This window comes from Mustela lutreola, chromosome 3 (assembly GCF_030435805.1).
Source record: "Mustela lutreola isolate mMusLut2 chromosome 3, mMusLut2.pri, whole genome shotgun sequence".
NCBI classification, from domain to species: Eukaryota; Metazoa; Chordata; class Mammalia; order Carnivora; family Mustelidae; genus Mustela; species Mustela lutreola.
The window spans coordinates 85926958-85949075 of record NC_081292.1 but is presented as its reverse complement, the minus strand read 5'-3'; the positions used below and the strand labels follow the sequence as shown (position 1 = coordinate 85949075).

The following is a 22118-nucleotide window of genomic DNA, read 5'->3' as shown; positions in this document are numbered from 1 at the left end:
AACAAGTGTTTATTGAGGGAGTACAGTATACCAAACACTGTATACTATGAGTAAGCAAGATCTGGTCACTGCACTTAACAGAATTTCTATTTTAGTGGTTAGATGATGAGCAGAGAAAGAATATAGGTAAAGGTTGTCATAGTAAAGGATTTGTGAAGGGGTGAGGGTGGGCAGTATACTAGACAGGCCGTGGAAGAGAACTTCAGATTTATAGTGGGTACTTAACAGCCTCTGTCTGTGTTCTAGTCATCAAAGGAAGATGACTATCTAATTATGGAACATTAGAGGTTTTGGTCTTTATTAATTTTTGCCAGAAAAGTTGTATTTTGTTTGAGATTTAGAAGAGCCCAGTTTTTTCCCATTTCTATTTTTTCCCCAGTTTCATTGAGAAAAGCAATATATAAATGTAAGGTATACATCATAAATATTTGTAATACAAATATCATAAAACAATTTCACAATAAGTTCAGTTGATATCTATCATCTTATATAGGTATAAAAAATAAAGGGAAAAAAACAACATTTTTTTCTTATGATGAAAACTATTAGGATTTACTGTTTTAGCATTAGTCATTTCTGTAGGTTACATCCCTAGTACTTATATATCTTATAACTAGAAGTTTATACCTTTTGATAATCTTCATCCTGCTCCCCTCACACACACACACACACACACACACATACACACACGTGTGCATGCACACTCATGTGTCCGCATGCATATGTTTGCTCCCCTCCAACTCTGGTAACCACAAATCTGATCTCTTCCTCTGTAAATTTGGGTATTTTTTGTTTTTTTGTTTTTATTTTTTTTGGATTCCACATATTAGTGAGGTCATATAATATTTTTCTTTCTTTGACTTATTTCACTTAGCATAATGCCCTCAGGGTCCATCTGTGCTGTCACAAATGACAAGATATTTCCTTTTTATAACTGAATAGTATTCCATTAGTATTCCATTTTTACTATATATATAAAGTCATTCCAGTGTGTGTGTGTATGCATGTATATATATACATACACATATACCACATTTTCTTCATCCATTCATCTACTGATGGACAATTAGGTAGTTTCCATATCTTTGCTGTTGTAAATAATTCTGCTATGAACATGGACATGCAGATATCTTTTCAAGTTAGTGTTTTCACTTTCTTTGAATCAATACCCAGAAGTAGAATTGGTGGATCTTATGGTATTTCTATTTTTGATTTTTTTAAAAAGGTTTTATTTATTTATTGGAGAGAAAGAGAACAAGTCAGAGAGAGAGGCAGAGGGAGAGAGAGAAGCAGATTCCCTGTTGAGCAGGGTGTGTAAATGTATATATTGCTTTAGGTAACATAGACATTATACTTCCATTTTCCTTTCATTTCTTGTTTTTGGAACAGTTTCAGGAGAATAGGTATTAATTCTTTAAATGTTTTGGTAGAATTCCCCTGGGAAGCCATCTGGCCCTGGGCTCTTGTTTGTTCAGAGACTTTTGATGATTGCTTTGATCTCCTTACTGGTTATGGGTCTGTTCAGGTTTCCTGTTTCTTCCTGGTTCAGTTTTGGTAGTTTATTTGTCTCTAGGAATGCATCCATTTCTTCCAGATTGTCAAATTTGCTGGCGTATGGTTGCTCATACTGTGTTCTTATAATTGTTTGTATTTCTTTGGTGTTGGTTGTGATCTCTCCTCTTTCACTCATGGTTTTATTAATTTGGGTGCTTTCTCTTTCCTTTTCGATAAGTCTGGCCAGGGGTTTATCCATCTTATTAATTCTTTCAATGAACCAGCTCCTAGTTTCATTGATTTGTTCTCCTGTTCTTTTGGTTTCTATTTCACTGATTTCTGCTCTCATCTTTATTATTTCTCTTCTCCTGCTGGGTTTAAGGCTTACTTTGCTGTTCTTTCTCCAGCTCACTTAGGTGTAGGGTTAGGTTGTGTACTTGAACCCTTGTTTCTTGAGAAAGGCTTGTATTACTATATACTTTCCTCATAGAACCGCGTTTGTGGTGTCCCAAGGATTTTGAACAGTTTTGTCTTCATTTTCATTTGTTTCCATGAATTTTTTAAATTCTTCTTTAATTGCCTGGTTGACCCATTCATTCTTCAGTAGGATGCTCTTTAGCCTCCGTGGGTATGAGTTCTTTCCAACTTTCCTCTTGTGGTTGAATTCTAGTTTCAAAGCATTGTGGTTTGAAAATATGCAGGGAATGATCCCAATCTTTTGGTACCGATTGAGACCTGATTTGTGACCCAGGATGTGATCTGCTACTATACTGCTATGTATATTCTGCTATGTATATTATATATACATGGAGAATGTTCCATTGCACTAGAGAAGAATGTGTATTCTGTTGCTTTTGGATGGAATGTTCTGACTAGATCTGTGATGTTCATGTAGTCCAGTGTAACATTTAAAGCCTTTATTTCCTTGTTGATCTTTTCTGTAGATTATCTGTCCATTTCAGGGAGGGGAAAGTTAAAAGTCCCCTACTATTACTGTATTATTGTTGATGTGTTTCTTTGATCTTGTTATTAGTGGCTCATATAATTGGCTGCTCCCATATTAGGGGCATAGATATTTAAAATTGGTAGATCTTCTTGTTGGACAGACCCTTTAAGTATGATATAGTGTCTTTCCTCATCTCTTGGTATAGTCTTTGGCTTAAAATCTAATTTGTTGATATAAGGATTGCCACCCCAGCTTTCTTTTGATGTCCATTATCATGATATATTGTTTTCCACCCCCTCATTTTAAAACTGGAGGTGTCTTGGGGTCTAAAATGAGTCTCTTGCAGACACCATATCTATGGTTCTTGTTTTTTTATCCAATATGATACCCTTTGTCTTTTGTTTGGGGCATTTAGCCCATTTACATTCAGGGTAACTATTGGAAGATATGAATTTAGTGCCATTGTATTGCCTGTAAGGTGACTGTTACTGTATATTCTCTCTGTTCCTTTCTAGTCTATGTTACTTTTAGGCCCTTTCTTTGCTTAGAGGACCTCTTTCAATATTTCCTGTAGGACTGTTTTGGTGTTTGCAAATTCTTTTAGTTTTTGTTTGTCCTGGAAACTTTTTATCTCTCCTATTTTCAATGACAGTTTAGCTGATTAAAACTCTTCAGAGCGTGCCTGGGTGGCTTAGTTAGTTAAACGTCTGGCTTTGGCTCAGATCATGATCTCAGGGTCCTGGGATCAAGCCCTGTGTCAGGCTCCCTCCCTAGACTGCTTCTCCCTCTCCCTCTGCTGCTGCCCCTACTTGTGCTGCTCTCTTTCTCTCTCTCTCTCTCTCAAATAAATAAAATCTAAAAAACTAAAAATAAAGCAAAAGGTGTTGGGACTGGATTTCTTTTATAAAAGAAGAAATTTATCAAAACCAAATATATTACTTTTATAATTAAGGAAGAAGGGAGGAAAATGTGAAGTAGCAAGTAGCACCCTGGATTTTACTTATGAACTACAAAAATGTGTGCCATTGTATCAGGAGGTGAATAACTCAATAAGGAATCTAGTTTTTTCAGTGAGACGGGTTTTCAAAATTCAGAGTATAAGGTGTTGGTTGTCCTTGAGCATGATCAGCTGTGAACAAGCTCAGAGGCTTGGTTTTGTTATCTCTGACACTACAAGTTCCCATTAGGCATTCCTCCTCTTGCTCTCCTTGTTACCTGCACAAAGCTTATAGAGGCGTTTCTGTGCTTCTGATGCATAGAAAGGCTGAGACTGGAAGAACACTGGCCCTGGGACCACCCACTGCACCCATAGTACTTCTGGCTGAGCTGAGGAGTAGTGGCTGCAGGACATGCAAAGTAGGGTCCCACTGGCCCTTTTGGGAATAGGCACCCAGAAATATGGCCCGTGCCTCTTCTCATTGCTTTCAAGGGACCCGTCTGGGGCTGGGGAGCCCCTGAAAATGGGGTCATTTTTCAGAATCACCACTTGAATGGTCAAGAGAGGAAGAAGGAATGTCAGGACCAACATTTTCTATACAGAAACAGTGGTATGAGTAGGAAGAACAGTCAAGAATCCTGTGTAGATATGTGTCTAAAAAGCTTACCTAATTTCTTTGCTGTAATATTTTCTCATAATTAAAGAATAATTTAGGGTAGAATATACTAGGTTGATTATTTCTACCAAAGAAAGCTGATTGGCAAATTAAGAACCCTTTATTTAGTTGAAAAATAATTGTTAGTAAATACATATGATTTCATCTAAGTCTCCTGCAACTGTGTTTTTAAAGTTAGGAAAGAGAGCTATGGTGAGCTCTTCATTTAATTTGTCTGATTTGAAGCAATATGTTCAGTAGGGACATAGGGGATTTGGTGCATAATAGGACACATTTATAAAACAATGTATGTTTATTTAGATTTACAGAGTGAGAATGACATGGATTGAAGGTTTGTCATTTTTATAGTCCAGAGTCTTTAAAAAGCCATTTGATTTTTTTTTTTCTTTTACTCCCTGATCTACCTTATTTACCACCCTGGTTTCAATTGAAGGGACACTGCTATGACCTAGTCAGTGCGGGTCAACTGCACTTTGGCCGGAGAGGTTTTGCTGTAGTTCCTTTTCTTAACTTCCCCTTTCCTTTAGGGTCAAGGGAGCTATCTCTGGATTATCTCCAGCTTCCCTCTAGCCATTAAAACCAGAAAGTCAATTACATTTCTAAGCTTTATTTTTTCTTTTCTACCCCTACCCTCATTTTACTGTAGTCATGGTATTTAATATCCTTCTTTACCATTATCTGCAGGAAGAATTCACATGAATACTCTAGGCTGAGGTAGTAAAGTCAAAAAACAAACTGTGGTATTAGTTTGACCACTGTTAGAGCTATGATTTTATGTCCTAATAACTATAATTTCCAATGATCATTTTAAGCGCAAGGTAACAGAGGAGTAAAGACTTTATATTTGACTTTCATAATGTTATTTCATAACTTTATTAAAAATTAATGTTGGCGGGGGCGCCTGGGTGGCTCAGTGGGTTAAAGCCTCTGCCTTCGGCTCAGGTCATGGTCCCAGGGTCCTGGGATTGAGCCCCACATCAGGCTCTCTGCTCGATGGGGAGCTTGCTTCCTCCTTTCTCTCTGCCTGTCTCCTCTGCCTACTTGTAATCTCTGTCTGTCAAATAAATAAAAATCTGAAAGAAAGAAAGAAAAAATTAATGATGGGATCTGAGAAATAGAGGAAGGAATGCTTACTACCAAACTCCGCTCTCTGGCTAATGTATCTGTCACACCTTAGCTGCTTCTGCACATCTATTTTTACCTTCATTTCTTAGAAATAAATTATTTCTTCTGAATTTTTCTTTTTTCTTTTTTTTTTAAATATTTTATTTATTTGACAGAGAGAGAAATCACAAGTAGGCAGAGAAGCAAGCAGAAAGAGAGAGGGGAAGAAGCAGGCCCCCTGCACAGCAGAGAGCCCTATGCGGGGGGCTAGATCCCAGGACCCTGGGATCATGACCCAAGCTGAAGGCAGAGGCCTTAACTCACTGAGCCACCCAGGCGCCCCTCTTCTGAATTTTTCTATGTAGAAAATGTGGTTTGATGACATAACAGAATTCAATGATGCTTTCAGTTTCCCTATAGATTTACTTAATCTGTGCTGTCTCTATTTCTTTTTGTATGAGAAGAAAAATAGTAGTTTACAGTTTTAAGATTGTTTTCTCATAGGCCTGAGGTTTAAAAGAATCTTTTTTTCTGTTTTCTGTTGTAAATGGCCCAAAAGTAAGACGGCACAGTTAGCTTATTCTGAATGAATATGTAGTAGGTAAAACATTTTCTTGTTGAATTCCATATGTGGTTCAATAAATAAAAATACATTCACAGTGTTCTATTGGGACTTTGTCAATGGTGAATATTATCTACATCTTAAAAACCCTGATTTCAACCATTAGGGGAATATTGATATTGGCAGGGTAAGGTTTTTTTGTTTGTTTGTTTTGTTGGGTTTTCGCTTTCTTGAATCAACTGTCTTTTTTCCCTCAAGCCTAGTTCAGTATCACACTGGCATTTGTCCATGCTGTGAAATTTTGTGTGTGTCATCTTAACCTTTCCTACCAATCTAGTTTTCCAAATTTCTTCAGCTTATTTTTATTTTCAAAGGGGTTATAGTTTTCTACTTGGGATTCTGTTGCCTGGAGAAGGCTATTGAAAGTACAAGCCCCAATTTGTCTTTTCCTCATCTTTCAGTAGAGATTGTCAAGGAAGAGTGACAGGTAGCACTGATCTGGTAGCTCGTGTGAATCTTACTAAAAGAAGATGATCTAAGAATAGGCTCCTGCTTATCACTTAGTCCTACCTTTCTTTCTGAACAGATGCAGTTATAAATTTTTCTCTTATCAAATAGGAACATTTTCAGCCTGCAAACAGAATAAATAAACTATTGGATTAGTAAAATGCCTTGGAAAGTTGTAGAAAATTGGAAGCTGTGTTCTTGTAGTGTGATAGTGATTTGAAAGAGTGGCCAGGAGGCCCACTTTCACACCCTTTTCCTCCCAGTGTGATGCTTCATTTCCATTAATTGCTACCTTTTTGCAGCACTCACATCGCTGGTCACCCTTGGTTTAAGGACAGTGCTACCTCCTGGTTTGCCTCTTCCCATGTTCATTTTCCTTCTTGGTTCTTTGCTGGCTCCTCTTGTGTGCAGCTTCAGCAGATGTTTCTCAAACTTCTGTCCTGGCCCTCTTCCTGTCCTATGTGCCCTTGATGGGTAATCGAGGATCTCCATGCTTCCTCCCCAAGGACTGCCGGGGATTAAGTAATTATGTGTCGTGCTGCCTTTCTTGACCCAGCTCCAACCCCACCAAGCACCTAAGAATCCTGCAGGTTCCACAGACCCAGTACGCCCCAGCACTTAACCTTCCTTTGTCTATTAATTGAGCAGTTTTCAATTAGACTTTCTTGTACATTTTTTTCAATCCATCTCACCCATAGATTCTGGTGATTCAGCCTAAGAATTGTCTCTTACGTCAGATCTCTTCATTTATCCCATCTGCTACTAGTTAAGGCTCAGATTCCCTCATGCCTGGATGATTGTGTCAGTTTCTGTCTGGTCTCCCTGCCACTGACCTTTCCTCATTTTCAGCCTATCAGAGTCATCATCCTAAAAGGCAAATCTGATCATTTCACACTTCTGCTTTAAAATACTTCTTTTGACTACTTCTTGTCCTTGGAATAGGTGTTCACCACCTTTAAGCTGTCTTGTGTGGCATTCTTGGTCACCTTCCCAACCTACCTGATGTATTCTCATTTCCCACTGCCCCTTTTCTGTGCTACCCAACACATGTGCACAACACTAAATACTTTTTTTGTGGGTCAGCTATATTCTTCATGATATGTTTGGCTACTGGGCTTAATATGCTTTTCTCTCTTTGTCTCTAATTTTACTTCCAGTAACTTGTTAAACTGTAATTATACAAAGTATAAGTAAATCATAACAGCAGAGTGCTGCAAAAATACATAGGGTTTACTTAGCATTTCCAGTCAGTGCCTGGTAACTCAGTGCCTGGTAACTCAGAAAGGATTTATGAAATAAATAGATGTCAGTGGTGAATTTAATAACATTACATGACATCTGAATGCAAACATGGTCCTAGAAGGGAGATGGTTTTGGTCCCAGCTTTGCCAAAGATAAAAGCCTATGTGGGTCATGGGATCTTTGGCTCACTTTCTTTTACTGATAAAGAGTTGAATTTGTTAGGCCTTAAGTTCTTTCTACTTTTAAAATTCTATCTTTCTGTTTTACCTTGTCTTGTATGGTGTTTCCATGTAAAGGAACTCTGAGTATTTTTCACTAAGGAGTCCCTGTACATGTTTTACATCCCTTGCACTTCTTCCATGATTAGAACTCTCTAGTCTCTCACTGCATGCCTTTTGAGAGAGGCACTTTCTTGACATCATACCATTTTAATCCTTAAACTAATTTCCCTTCTTATTTCCTCTCCTTTCCCCTGTTAGTGTTTGTTATAATATTGTTGAAAAGAGACAGCACCCAAGACTAAAATACCTACTTTTCTTTAGTAGTTGTGCATTGATTATACTCATTAGTAAGATGTACTGCTCTGGTTAACTGTAGATTTTGACTTAATATAAAGTGGATTAACTAATGATTTAGAAGTTGTTCATTAGAATATCCTTTACTAATGATTGTTACAGAAGGGGAGAAGGTTGAGGGTTGACACGGAATAAGTATCAAAAATAACATGGCAGTAGTGGCACTCTGAATTCTGTTAGTGCATCAATAAGTGAATTTCAGCTCTTTTTTGCTACACGGATTTATAGTGTTTCCACATACAGAGGGTGTGCTGTTCTATACAAATGCACACGCAGTTCTGGCCTTCATCATTATTGTTTAGAGGATGGTAGGTGTGAGCCTCTAAACCCTGGAGGATTCTTCTGATCACCCACAATTAGTAATTTGCTATTTAGTGATTCCTGAAATTTTTCTCAGCACATTTATTTTTCAGTTGATGTTACATTTAAAGAAGAGATATTTAGATATCTATTTCTATACCTTCTCTTTAGCCTTAAGACCTTTTAAAAGTTTTCAGTGTGATTTTTGGATACCACTTAAAACCTAGTTTATGGGGCAAAAATATTACCCACAGTGTTACAAAATAAGGTGTTTTTTTTTTTTTTAAGATTTTATTTATTTATTTGACAGAGAGAGATCACAAGTAGGCAGAGAGAGAGGAAGGGAAGCAGGCTCTCAGCCGAGCAGAGAGCCCGATGCAGGACTCGATCCCAGGACCCTGAGATCACGACCCGAGCTGAAGGCAGCGGCCCAACCCACTGAGCCAACCAGGCGCCCACAAAATAAGGTGTTTTAAATGAGGATTTTTTTTTATAAAGAGAACCTTGATTTTTTTAGTATTCAGAGTGGAAGGGGCAATATGCACATTCAGTGGTCCTATATATTTCACTCTTTGAAAGGTTAACCTGTAATGGCCCCTGTCTCAGTCAGCTCTGGGTGCCATAACAAAATGCTCCAGACCAGGGTTCTTAAATGATAGACATTTATTTCTCACAGTTTTAGAGGCTGGAATTCTGAAATCAGGGTGTCAGCCACCATGTTGCAGTCCCAGTGAGAGTTTTCTTCCTGGCATATAGGCAGGTGTATCTAGCTGTGTGTTCACATGACCTCTTTGTGCATAAGAGGAAAGACAGACTGCTGGTGCATCTTCTTATAAGGACACTAATCATAATGCATCTGCACCCCCTCATTATGACCTCATTTAAACTTAATTCTTTTCCTCAGAAGCATCATCTTTAAATATTGCCATCTTTAAATATGGAAGTTAGGGTTATGGCTTCACATACAAATTTAGGGAGACACAAACATTCAATCCAAATCATTTTGCCCGAGGCCTCCCAAAATGCATGCCCTTCTCACTTGCAAAATACATTCATTTCATCCCAACAGCCCTGAGTGTCTTAATTCATTCCATTATTAACTCTGAAGTCTAATGTCCAAAGTTTCATCTAAATATCATCTAAATCAGAGGTGGGTGGGATTCTAGGTACAATTCATCCAGTGGCATAATTCCTCAACAGCTATGAGCCTATGAAAGCAGACAAGTTAATATGCTTCCAAATACAATGCTGGGACAGATATAGGACAGACATTTCCATTCCTAGAGGAAGATGGGAAGGAAGAAAGGGGTGACAAGTCTCAAGTCCAAAAACTACCAAGGAAAATTCCATTAGATTTTACGGCTCAGGGAAAATTCCCTTTAGTTCAGTGCTCTGCCTTTTAGGTCTACGGGGATGTCAGGATTATCCCCATGGCTCTGTGGGGCCTTGCACCCTTAGAGCTTTCTGCAAAGACCTCACCACTAAGGCAAGGAGAGGGCATTTTGGCCCACCTAAACCAGAAAGGTAGACCCATACTTTGGAAACCAGGATAAATAATCAGCCCTGTCCCCTGGGCCTGTGGTGAGTGGCAGCCCTAATGATCTCTTCAGCACTTTTGGAGTCATTATTCCCTTTATGTCTCATTCAGTTCAAATGAGAGTATTTTTGCTCATTCATCCTCAATCTCTTTATCAAGTAATAGTCTAGCCATACCTTTGGTGTTCTCTTTTAGGATGCTTTCTCTTTTTTTGCAATATGGACAGGCTGAGAATTTTCCAAGTCTTAAGTGCTACTTCCTTTTTTGCTTAACAATTCCTTCTTCAGTTCATCTCTCTCCTCTCTAATTTTACTCTTAAGAAGTCAGGAGGATGCAGCCTATACATTTTACATTTTAGTTAGAAATCTCTGCTGAATATCCATTTTCATGGCTCACAAGTTCTGTCTTTTATAAAACACTAGAAAGGGGTGCCTGGCTTGCTCAGTCGGTCAAGTGTATGCCTTCAGCTCAGGTCATGATCCTGGGGTCCTGGTATCAAGCCCAGCATTGGCTCCTTGCTCAGCAGGGAACCTGCTTCTCCCTCTCTCTCTGCCTGCTGCTCTGCCTGCTTGTGCTCTCTCACTCTCTCTGACGATTAAATTTAAAAAAATCTTAAAACAAAATAAAATAAAACACCAGAACACAATTCAGCTGAGTTTTTTACCACTTTATAACAAAAACTGTTGTCTTAATCAGTTTGGGCTGCTATAACAAAATACCATAGACTGAATGACTTAAACAACAGGTATTTAATTCTCACAGTTCTAGATTCTGGGAAGTCCAAGTTCAAGGTGCCAGTAGATTTGGTTCCTGGTGAAAGCCAACTTTGTGGTTTGTAGATGGCCACCCTGCTGTATCCTCACATGGCAAAAAGAGGTATCTCTCTTATGTCCCTCATTGTAAAGGGGACGTAATTCATACAAGCTCCATTCTCATGACTTCATTATTTTTGAAACTGTCATCTCTAATCACTGCAAGTAGGGATTAGGGCCTCAACATAAGAATTTTGATGGTATACAAACATTCAGTTCATAGTAATCTACTTTCCTCCTGTTTCTAATAGTCTCTTGCTCATTTCTGTTTGATACCTCACCAGAATTACCCTTAACATACATATTTCTAGAATGTACCTCAGAACTCCTCCAGCCTCTACCCATTACGCAGCTGTAAAGCTACTTCCACTTTTTTAGTTATTTGTTACATCAGTACCTAGCTTGAGCTCCCATAACAAAATACATAGACTTTGTGGCTTAAACAAAGCCACCGGGTTCCACCATGGTCAGTTTCTAGTGAAAGCTTTGCTTTTCCTTGTTTGTAGGCAGCAGGTATCTGGCTATGTGCTCTTGTGGCCTTTTCTCTGTTTGCTTGGTAGTGAGAGATGGAACTTTCTGATGTCTCTTCTTAGAACACTAATCCTATTGGATCTGAGCCCCACCCTATGGCATCATTCAACTTTACTTTCATGGAGGGCCATATGCACCCCTGTGTTCATAGCAGCATTGTCCACAATAGCCAAACAGTGGAAAGAGGCAAGATGCCCTTCAACAGACAAATGGATAAAGAAGATATATGAGGAAGTGGTGATGCAACATGGAGGCTTAAGTGGGTAGAAGAAGAATAAATGAAACAAGATGGGATTGGGAGGGAGACAAACCATAAGTGACTCTTAATCTCACAAAACAAACTGAGGGTTGCCGAGGGGAGGGGGTTTGGGAGAAGGGGTTGGGATTATGGACATTGGGGAGGGCATGTGATTTGGTGAGTGCTGTGAAGTGTGTAAACCTGGTGATTACAGACCTGTACCCCTGGGGATAAAAATATATGTTTATAAAAAATAAAAAAATTATAAAAGCAAAAAAAAAAAAAGAAGAAGATATGGTCCATATATACAATGGAATATTACTCAGCCATCAGAAAGGATGAACACCCAACTTTTAAATCTACATGGATGGAACTGGAGGAGTTTATGCTAAGTGAAATAGCAGATAAAGATAATTATCATATGGTTTCACTTATTTGTGGAACATAAGGAATACCATGGAGAACATTAGGAGAAGGAAGGGAAAAATGAAGGAGGAGAAGTCGGAGGGGGAGATGAACCATGAAAGACTGTGGACTTTGAGAAACAAACTGAAGGTTTTAGAGGGGAGAGAGGTAGGGGCATGGGTTAGCTGGGTGATAGATATTAAGGAGGGCATGTATTGCATGGAGCACTGGATGTTATATGCAAACAGTGAATCAATGGAACACTACACCAAAAACTAATACAGTGTATGGTGACTAACATAACATAATAATAAAAAAAAATTCCTTTCTTGGTAGTCTTGTCTCCAAATACAGCCACTCTGAGAGTTAGGACTTCAACATATGAATTTTGGGGAGACACAAACATTCAAACCAGAGTATCCCTTCTTGTCCAGTTTTGTATAAACTTCACTTAGGAATCTACTATCTTCCTGGAACCTTTGCATACTTTTTTTCTTACTTGGATTTTTAAAATAATTGGACCTTCTATTGCCTCTTTACCCTCTTCCTAAACAGTACGGGCTGCCTTTGCAGGACAAGTCACAGTGACATTCCTGGTCACTGTAATCCCAGGTGGCTGATATGCTTTGTTAAATTCTGATAGTTCTCATCACTACAGACCGTGATGAACATTCTAGTTCCTGGTCAGTATTGTCTAGTTTTTTATTTTTTTGTTTTTTTGTTTTAAGAGTTGGGTTTCAGGTTTCTGATTCATGCTTAGGATTACTGTGGCTTTGGTGAAGAATATTTTAAACTGGGTGAAAAGGCAAAAAAAATGTGGAATCAAGAAGTGAAAACCAAGTTGTTTATAGCTCAGTAAGCACTTGTGGTTAACAAATGTGTCTGTTCATCATTGCCAGATGACTTAAAATTTTATGGGAAAACATAAATTTTAAACAGAAGTAATTGTGCTGATTATAGGATAAAAATGTGAATTTCTTCAGAATATAGTTTTTAGGTTTTATAATCTCGATGTCTTCCTTGGAGCTTTCTAAGTTTTATCATGAAATTATGAAATGAATCCAATGGCAGCTTATAAAATTTACTGAGAAACTCGTTTTGATTTAACAAACAATAATCAATATTGCAATTAATAAGAGTCTCACACATTGAATACTCACAGGAGCATAATATTGCTAGGTGTTTGGGAATTTTTTGTAAAATTAAGCATAATTGTAACTTCTCAAAAGAAAAGATAATATGATTATGTACAAATACAATTCAGATTTCAGTGCATGTTGATGAAGACAGGTAAGATACAAACAGTGAATAGGTAAAACATCATTTGGATTTTATTTTGAAATGTGTTGTTTATTTTTCTTCTTGGAGTATCACTTGAATCACAGTTAATTTGCATTCTCTGGATGCATATCATGTTCAGCTTAGGGAAGGGGAAGTAAGTTAGAATCATCTTGGTTAGCAGTGAAATTCAGGCTAGTAAAATATTCCCCAAGTTCTTTACATCAATTTGTATTAGGGTTCATTTAGTTTATACATATTTATTGGTACTGATCAAGAAACAGCACTGAGTTCATGGTTTAGTAGACAAAACTATTCATTTTATGTGCAAAAATGTTGGTTAATAAGAGGTGCAGTGATGACATAAACAAGAGTAATAAACTCAGCTGGGGGAAAAAGAACGTTGTGTTCAGGGAGTTCACCAGGGAGATGGTAATGGAATTCTTTCTAAAAAGTATGGTCTAGTTTTCACCTTCCTATAGAAAGAATTAAAAATACTGAGTAGAGCTGGGGAATTTGAGATTAGAGGAGCTAGAAATAATAAGTAACAAAGAACTTTCTTTACACTGGAAATTAGTTTGGATTTTATCCAGTAGATAACCATTGAAGGGTTCAAGCACAAGGGTGGCTATTATAAATTTATACTTAAAAGAACACTGTAGTGGGCCTTATGTACCATAGATTAGAATGGCCAGATACTAGAATGAAAAGGTCAGCCTATTGTATTAACTGAGAGGCATCTCAATCTTAATATATCCAAAACTGATATCTTCATTACCAGTATTCTTCCCTCTCAAGGCCACCCCCTCTCCCAACACAAAAACACACAAAGAAAGCTGGTCATCTAGAAATCTTCCCTGTCTCAGTAAACATTAATTATACTTCTCCTTTCTTAGGCCAAAACATTGGAGTCATTCTTGACTCTTATATTTCCCACTTGCAGTCCATCAACAAGTTCTGTTGGCTCTATGTTCAAAATATATCTAGCTTCCAGGCACTTCTTACCACCACTGTCCCCACGCCTCACCTCCCAGATGCAAGCTACTGTCATCTCTTCAAGGTTGCCACAATAGTCTCTCTGTCTCTCTCTCTCTGTCTTTTTTTTTTTTTTTTCCGCCACAGTAGCCTCCTAACTGGTCTCTCCATTTCTTCCTTTCTACCCTCAGTTTGTTCTCAGCAAAGCAGATTATGCACCTTCCTCATTGATTTCCCAACACACTCAGAGGAAATAACACAAGTCTACCCAATGGTATAAGACCTTGGCTTCTCTCTCTGGTTGGCTTTTGTCATCTGATCTCCTATGCCCTGCCACCCAGGTTTAGGCAGACTATATTTAGTCCTAGCCAGAAGAGGAATGGACTCTTTTTTTTTTTAAAAAAAAGATTTTATTTATTTATTGGACAGACAGAGATCACAAGTAGGCAGAGAGGAAGGCAAAGAGAGGTAAGCAGGCTCTCTGCCGAGCTAAGAGCCCAATGAGGGGCTCGATCCCAGGACCCTGGGATCATGACCCGAGCCAAAGGCAGAGGCCTTAACCCACCGAGCCACCCAGGCGCCCCAGAGGAATGGACTCTTCTCTGAAGGGGTGAAATGAACTTTTGGGGAAAGCTGAGACTTCTGGTGATGATATTGAAGCCACCAGAATACCATCCTGTTTCTTTTGGCATTTAGAGGGCCTAACTGAGCATAAACTGAGGGTTGCCGGGGGGAGGGGGTTGGGGAGAAGGGGGTGGGATTATGGACATTGGGGAGGGTATGTGATTTGGTGAGTGCTGTGAAGTGTGTAAACCTGGTGATTCACAGACCTGGGGATAAAAATATATGTTTATAAAAAATAAAAAATAAAAAATAAAAAAAAAAAAAAAAAAAAAAAAAGACTATAACCAATCATTTGAAATTGAGGATAGGGATATTCTCATTCATATGTATTCCTAGGACTCTAGCCCTCCTTCATTTTATAAGGCTGGGATTTCCATTTTTACTAACAACTGTTCTATCTACTATTCATATATATGGATAGAAATTACTAGATCCTGTGGCATACTTTCTGTATGAATCCTTTGATTCCTGTTTCTTAATCATTGAAGTCTTTGGTGCACGTGCGCGCACGCTCTCTCTCTCTCTCTCTCTCTCTCTATATATATATATATATACACACACACATATACCAGAAAGTAATAGATTAGGACATAGAGTTATTTAAAGGTATTTAAAATTTCACAAGTAACTAGCAGAAGCAGCCATATAAAACCACTTTGGTTCTAAAGGTGTGTATCATATTGGGGATTGGGGGGGAAAGCTATAAAATATCTTTAAAAAGAGTAAAATGTGAACTGATTATACCATGGTAATCCAGAGTTAGTACAACAAGAAGAATTTCAATAATCATAGCTGGTAGTAGCCATGTCAAGTATCTGTTCAGGACAGAAGTTCTACTTGACTGGAAACTGATAGACTTTAAAATCCCCAGATGTCCATCCCCAAGGCTTGCTGTGCTGTCATCCCAACTTCTGTGTGTGTATGTGTATGTACATATGTATCTGTCTGTCATTCTGTGTGTGCAAGTAATGATGGGTGAGAACTGAGGGGAAAAAAGGAGTGGTGGGCACTTTTGATGATTTGCATGAAGAAGAGAAAAAGCACCAGTTTCAGAAAACAGTAGGCCATTTACTCTAATGCAAGACACTGTATAGATTAGTTGAATGGGATATCTACGAAGATAGAGAGTAATAATAAAAGGCAAAATTCCATATTACTATGTAGCCAATGTTTGGTTAATTAAATAGTAACTTAGAGTACGACAAATATATTATGAAAAGTATTTCTCTTAGAAAAACTTAGAGATGTTTCTGTCCTCTAAAGGAGGATCATTTCAATATCTCAACATCTCTATATCCCCACATACTAATTAGTTCTTGGTACTTTCTTGTATAATTTTCATTAATTTGTTGTATAGTATTTCTTATATAAATGTTCATGAAAGTTATCATTATAATACATATTAATTCATTAATATAACCTACTTAGAAGTTGACTTTGTATGTAAATGGGCCCAGGCTCCATATATTTCAAGTAAATACCTATATATTTCAAAAAAGTCATTTAACCCAGGAGTCTCAGATACATTTTGTTCTTAAATCATTTACTTGATTCCTTGTGGCCTCTTAGCCATTTAAGACCAGATTTTTTTAAGAGCAGTTAGCTGATAAATCATTCACACATTCATTTGGCAAGTGTTAGCCTTTAAGTTAATATTTTCCATTTTTAACTAAGAACTGTTTTATCTGCTATTTATATATATATGGATAGAACTTACTATATCCCGTGGTATACTTTCTATATGAATCCTTTTATTCCTCTTTCTTAATCATTTAAAGTCTTTGGTGTTATATATTACTATTTATACATTTAATCGTAGTGACACTTAACTCTTCAATATTTAGTACTGTGACAAAAGTATCCTTTTCTTGGGACACCTGGGTGGCTCAGTTGGTTAAGCAGCTGCCTTCGGCTCAGGTCATGATCCCAGCGTCCTGGGATCGAGTCCCACATCGGGCTCCTTGCTCGGCGGGGAGCCTGCTTCTCCCTCTGCCTCTGCCTGCCATTCTGTCTGCCTGTGCTTACTCTCTCCTCCCCTCTCTCTGATAAATAAATAAAATCTTAAAGAAAAAAAAAGTATCCTTTTCTTTTACAGTGCAATGATTAGTGTTAACACTCTGACCATGTCCAGCCATAACGAGATCCTCCATTTCTCAACTGGATATGCTTTCTTTACATTTTAAACAAGTCTTGTGTTTTAACATAATAGAGTAGGAAAAAAGCATCAGTTACAAGTTCCTGTTTTTGACCAGCATTTACCTGAGAGACATTTTGGTTCATGACTTATAAGGACACTCAACTTCTAGGATTAGACCTGCCAGTAATTCTCTCTGATCTTAAGAAAGTCATGTGAGCAAGTGATTTTTTTAGTTTTCTTATCTGTCAAAATGGGAGATTAATATTTTCCTTATCTATTTCATAGGGTTATTGTAGGTCAAGTATGATAATAGATTTAAAAATGCCTTGAAAAGTTAACATTGACAGTGACCATGGTGACAATGGCTGCTACTATTACATGTGTGATAGACCATGCCCTGCACTATGAGCTTTCTTTATTATATCTCCTGATATTTGCAGTGTTCTTGAGAATGGCTAATACCATCCCCATTTAAAAATGAGGACACTGTTTAAAAAAAGATAAGCATAGTTAAGGTATTTGAGGATTTCAGAAGGGAAGGAATAGTTGCTTCTGGCTGGAATTCAGTAATCACCTGGTCAAAGTGATATTTTGACTGAGTCTTACAGCATTTATGCAAAATGTCTTGCTGGCACAGAAATTCCTTTTCATACCACCCATTTAATTAATCTTCATTTGTAAAAGCAGTATTTCTTATGCCCAGATTGAAAGCTTGCTTCAAATGTACAGTTGTCTTAGGTTGCTTTTTACTTGTTTATCCCTCACAGAAAGTGGGAATTACACTGCCTTAATTTCTTTAGGGAAGGCAGGCCACTGGTTTCTCCCAAGGCTGTTTTGGAAGGATGTTCTCTATGAGAGACTTTATAGTGCTTTGTAGAGAACATTGTGGTGTTCTAGTCCTGTGGTAGAGCCTAGATGGCACTGCTCAGCATTCTGGTTTACCAAGCCTACTTAAGTCACCAGACATGCTTCAGTGCACCAGGACTTTAGTGATAGTTGGTACCATACAGTGTGTTTATTCCATGTGGCAGTATACAAGGGTGATAATCAATACCATATGGGGTGTTTATTCTATACTGCAGTATACCAAGGTTCTAGTGATACTACCATAAAGCATGTTTTCCTATACTGCAATGCATCATGGCTGTGGTGATAGTAATACCACAGAGTGTGCTTATTAAAATACCATACAGTGTGCTTATTCGATGCCACAGTATACCAGGGCTGTGATGGTGGTACCATTAAGTATATTTGTCCTAGGGATGTCTGGGTGGCTCAGTTGGTTAAGCATCTGCCTTAGGCTCAGGTCATGGTCTCAGGGTCCTGGGGTTGAGCCCTACATGGAACTCCTTCTTTGGCAGGAGTCTGCTTCTCCCTCTCCCTCTGTGTCCCCACTGCTCATGCTCTCTCTCTCTCTCTCTCTCTTTCAAATAAATAAATAAAATCTTCAAAAAAAAATTATGTTTACTCTGTGCTGAAGCACCTGGGCTGTAGTGATAGATAATACCATGAAGCATGTTTATTTTGTAAGTTATTTAGGGCTATGTATCTTCAGCAGAAACCATAGTTTTAGGAATATTGCCAGGATTTATCATAAAAATCTTCAGAGAGAGTATAGTTAGTAGCAATGTGATTCATCTTAGATATATAGGTATTTCTACGTGTTTCTGCAATATCTTGCCTTTATACAATCTGTCAAAGTTCTATGGAAACTGTAAGGTTGGACAGACCACTGAAACCTATTTCACTTTTAGTCAGAGCTGCACAAGACAATAATTAGTACCCAAGGAGAGAACATATGCAACTCAGGCAGACTACTGAGTATGGGTAGAGGCTGCCAAGGCAGATACTCAGCCACACAGACCCAAGAGAGTGTGCTTTGCCATACCACCTGATTTCATGGACCCTGGAACTCTGAACAGCAGCTGCTGTCACTGGTTGATGGGAGAGATTCCATGCCTACGGCATAGTTTTAGGGATAGGCCCTGACTATAGGTTCAAGTTTTAAAAATTCATAAAATATGTCCACAAATTATCCTATAGTTAACATAGCCCTGAAACCTAGGGCATTTCCCTTTGCTGCTAAAGATCCTAATTATCCTCCCATTGCTCTGGCTGCCCTACATGAGAAAAATGGTGTGTATGTACCAGAGTGACCTTTATGTTATCCTGACTCCTTTTTAAAGTAACAACTATTGCGGCAGAGGGGACTCAATGATTACTTCCTAGTTAGTGCCTTTCTATAATACTTGTTTTCATTCCTCTACTTACCTCCCCCATAGTGACTAGTACTGCCAGCCTGACATTGTGCTTGTTCATATCCTTCCCCCATTCTGTTTCCTTCCTTACCTTAAGAAATAGTAGCAAGATAGGTACATACCTCAGGAAACAGTAGTTTAAGATAGTGCTCGGTGTGGCCTTGCTTAATATGTGAACACGTGCTATTGGCACTTAGAGAAAGGAAGGAATGGAAAGTTAAGAGTGAGGGGAAAATGAAGAAGGGGAGAAAGAAATGGAAATGAAATGAAATTATATAATGAAAACATTGGTGCTATTTAAATATTAATTTTTGTTATTCGCTATTAAAAAGTTGGTTAAAGGGGTAAAGAAAACTATCAGTGTCTATTATTATTAGCAGGATACTATGCTAGACACTTAGCTTTTGTTATTTTATTTCATTTATTTTTTTAAATTAAAAAAGTAATAGAAAAACATAAGTATACTTACCACCTAGAATTAATAACATTTTAATCTTTTGTCTTTGTTTGATCCACATATTTTTATAATAGAAACAATATGACAAATAAGTGTGAAATCCTGAGTCATGCTCCTCTCTTTCTCCTTAAGTATGTTTTTCTATGTATCCTGCTAGTCATATTATATACTTATGTTACATATATATCTGCAACAGTATTTTATTGTTTTCTGTGCTTAAGAAAATAACATTATAGGTATCATACTCTACATATCTTGTTCATCCCCTCTTGTTTTTGAGATCTGTCCATACTGATACATATAGACCTGGTCCACTGTTGCTCTACATGTGTTCTGTTCTATGCACACAGCATGGCTTACCTTTCCTCCTACTGATTTGTGCTAGCTCCAGTTTTCTGCTCTTAGGGTTAAACAGTACTGAGGTATGTATCCTTATTTAAGTCTCCTGGTGTTGTGACAGTTTCTGGGACATATATGGGTTTTAGGTTATACACACTGTCAACTTTAGTTCTCTCATTTAATTCTTAAAAATGTTCTTTGAGGCAGGTGGATGATCCCCATTTTACACATGAAAAATCGTGTTGAAATGCTATCTGTCTTGCCTGAACTTAATTAATCAGCCAGTACTTAAATTCAGATTAAATTCCATCTATATAAATATTGAGCCCTAACATTCAGCATTCCTCAGAAATCCTTACCTTTAATCTTTGTGATCATTAGAACATTTGCAACCATTTGTATCATTTCCAAAGTGGAGAATCAAAGCAGTTAATGAGGTAGTGGGAGCATATAAGAAAGGAGAAGGACCAATAAATGATGTTACTTCCTTTGTTGTGGTTATCAAAAGAGTTAAAATTTTGGTGTAAAAACATGCTCTGTGAAATGATGGGTCTGAGTCTTCTGTGTTTGCAAGACTGTTCCTTTATGATGGAAAACTATTTTGTATGTTGCTTAAAATGCAACATGTATGTTATTTTGATTAAAAAGGTGTCACAGTATGTTAGAGTCTATACATTGCAAAGTTTACAAACCATTTTCTTGAGGTGAATAAAGCGATCTTAATGTGGTTCTTTTTTTCATGATATTTTATTCACAGTTGACCATATATCTATTTTACTCTATTTTGCTCCCCCCCCCACACACCTTCTAGGTAGAAAATCTGGTGTATTAATTGTGAAAATTCTAGAGCTGCATGAGGAATGCACCATCCAAGTGGCTATGTGTGAGCATTTAGCAGGGCTGCAGGCCAACAGCCCTTCTCAAGGTGAGGTCCCCAGGACTGGCCTGAAGGTTCTGTTCACAAAGGAGACTGCTCACCACCTCAAGGGACATCCCGAAGACATCGTCCATATCTACCCTCCCTGGTGAGTGCAAAGAACTGATTCCAGCAGTCACTAACTGTGAGTTTGTCTTAAAAGATATATTTATGATGAACATTTTTGTCACCTTATAATGGAGAAATGCCAGGATAAGGAAGCCAATATTTGACATAGATTTTATGTAACAGAAGTGCTGAACTGTATTTGAATGCTTGTTTGAACTTTTGGCAGGAAATTTTTGATAATTTGAGGGCAGAGGGGTGAGGAAGAAAAAACCATATCAAGATTTCTGTCAAAGTGGTATCTTATAAATCTGGCTGTTTTTGTTTTTGTCTTTCTTTGAAATATAATTTTAGTAAGAGGCATTCTGTGACAATATGATAATATACAGTAATTTAATATTTCTTTACTAATCACTGTGGGAAGGATGAAAAGCATATATACCTGTTTGCTTTCTTCCCTATAGGGTATTATTTTTTTACTACAAAAAGAAAATATTACTATTTCTTTTAAGGATTTTATTTATTTATTTGACAGAGAGAGATCACAAATGGGCAAAGAGGCAGGCAGAGAGAGAGAGAGAGAGAGGAGGAAGCAGGCTCCCCGCTGAGCAGAGAGCCCGATGCGGGGCTCTATCCCAGGACCCTGGGATCATGACAGATCATAAGCAGAGGCTTACCCACTGAGCCACCCAGGTGCCCAAAAAAATTACTAATTTTGAGGGAACATTTGAGCAGCCTTGTTTTAAAAGCTGACTCTTGATTTTACTGGCAGATTTTTAGAAGTCTCATTCATCTGTTATATTCTTAGGTTTGAAGTTGACTTATAAGTCTTTAAAGTTAAGCATCCCAGGGGTGCCTGGGTGGCTCAGTTTCTATAAGCAGCTACCTTCAGCTCAGGTCATGATCCTGGGGTCCTGGAATTGAGCCCTGCATGGGAAGCCTGCTTCTCCCTTTCCCACTCCCCCGGCTTGTGTTCCCTCTCTCGCTGTGTCTCTCTCTGTCAAATAAATAAATAAAATTAAAAAAAAAAAAAAAAGAAAAGTTAAACATCCCTCCCACAGGGATCTTTTTTTTCACGGTGTCCATAGTGAGTGATTCTCAGTCTTTACTTAAACTCTTACCCTAACAGTCTGCGGATGTCATAGGGTAACTTGCATTTTGTTTTGTTTTGTTTGTTTTTTAATATATCTTTTTGAATAGTT

General features: G+C 37.9%; 1 protein-coding gene across 7 annotated transcripts in view; it reads left to right on the top strand.

Annotated features, from left to right (window-relative positions):
* SPIDR (scaffold protein involved in DNA repair) overlaps window positions 1-22118 on the top strand; it is a 609776-nt gene that overhangs the window by 269381 nt on the left and 318277 nt on the right. For all 7 annotated transcript variants that reach the window (XM_059166493.1, XM_059166499.1, XM_059166494.1 and 4 more), the window contains one exon: window positions 20746-20959. In XM_059166493.1, coding sequence (XP_059022476.1) covers window positions 20746-20959 — 214 coding nt within the window. The remainder of the gene's footprint in view (window positions 1-20745; window positions 20960-22118) is intronic.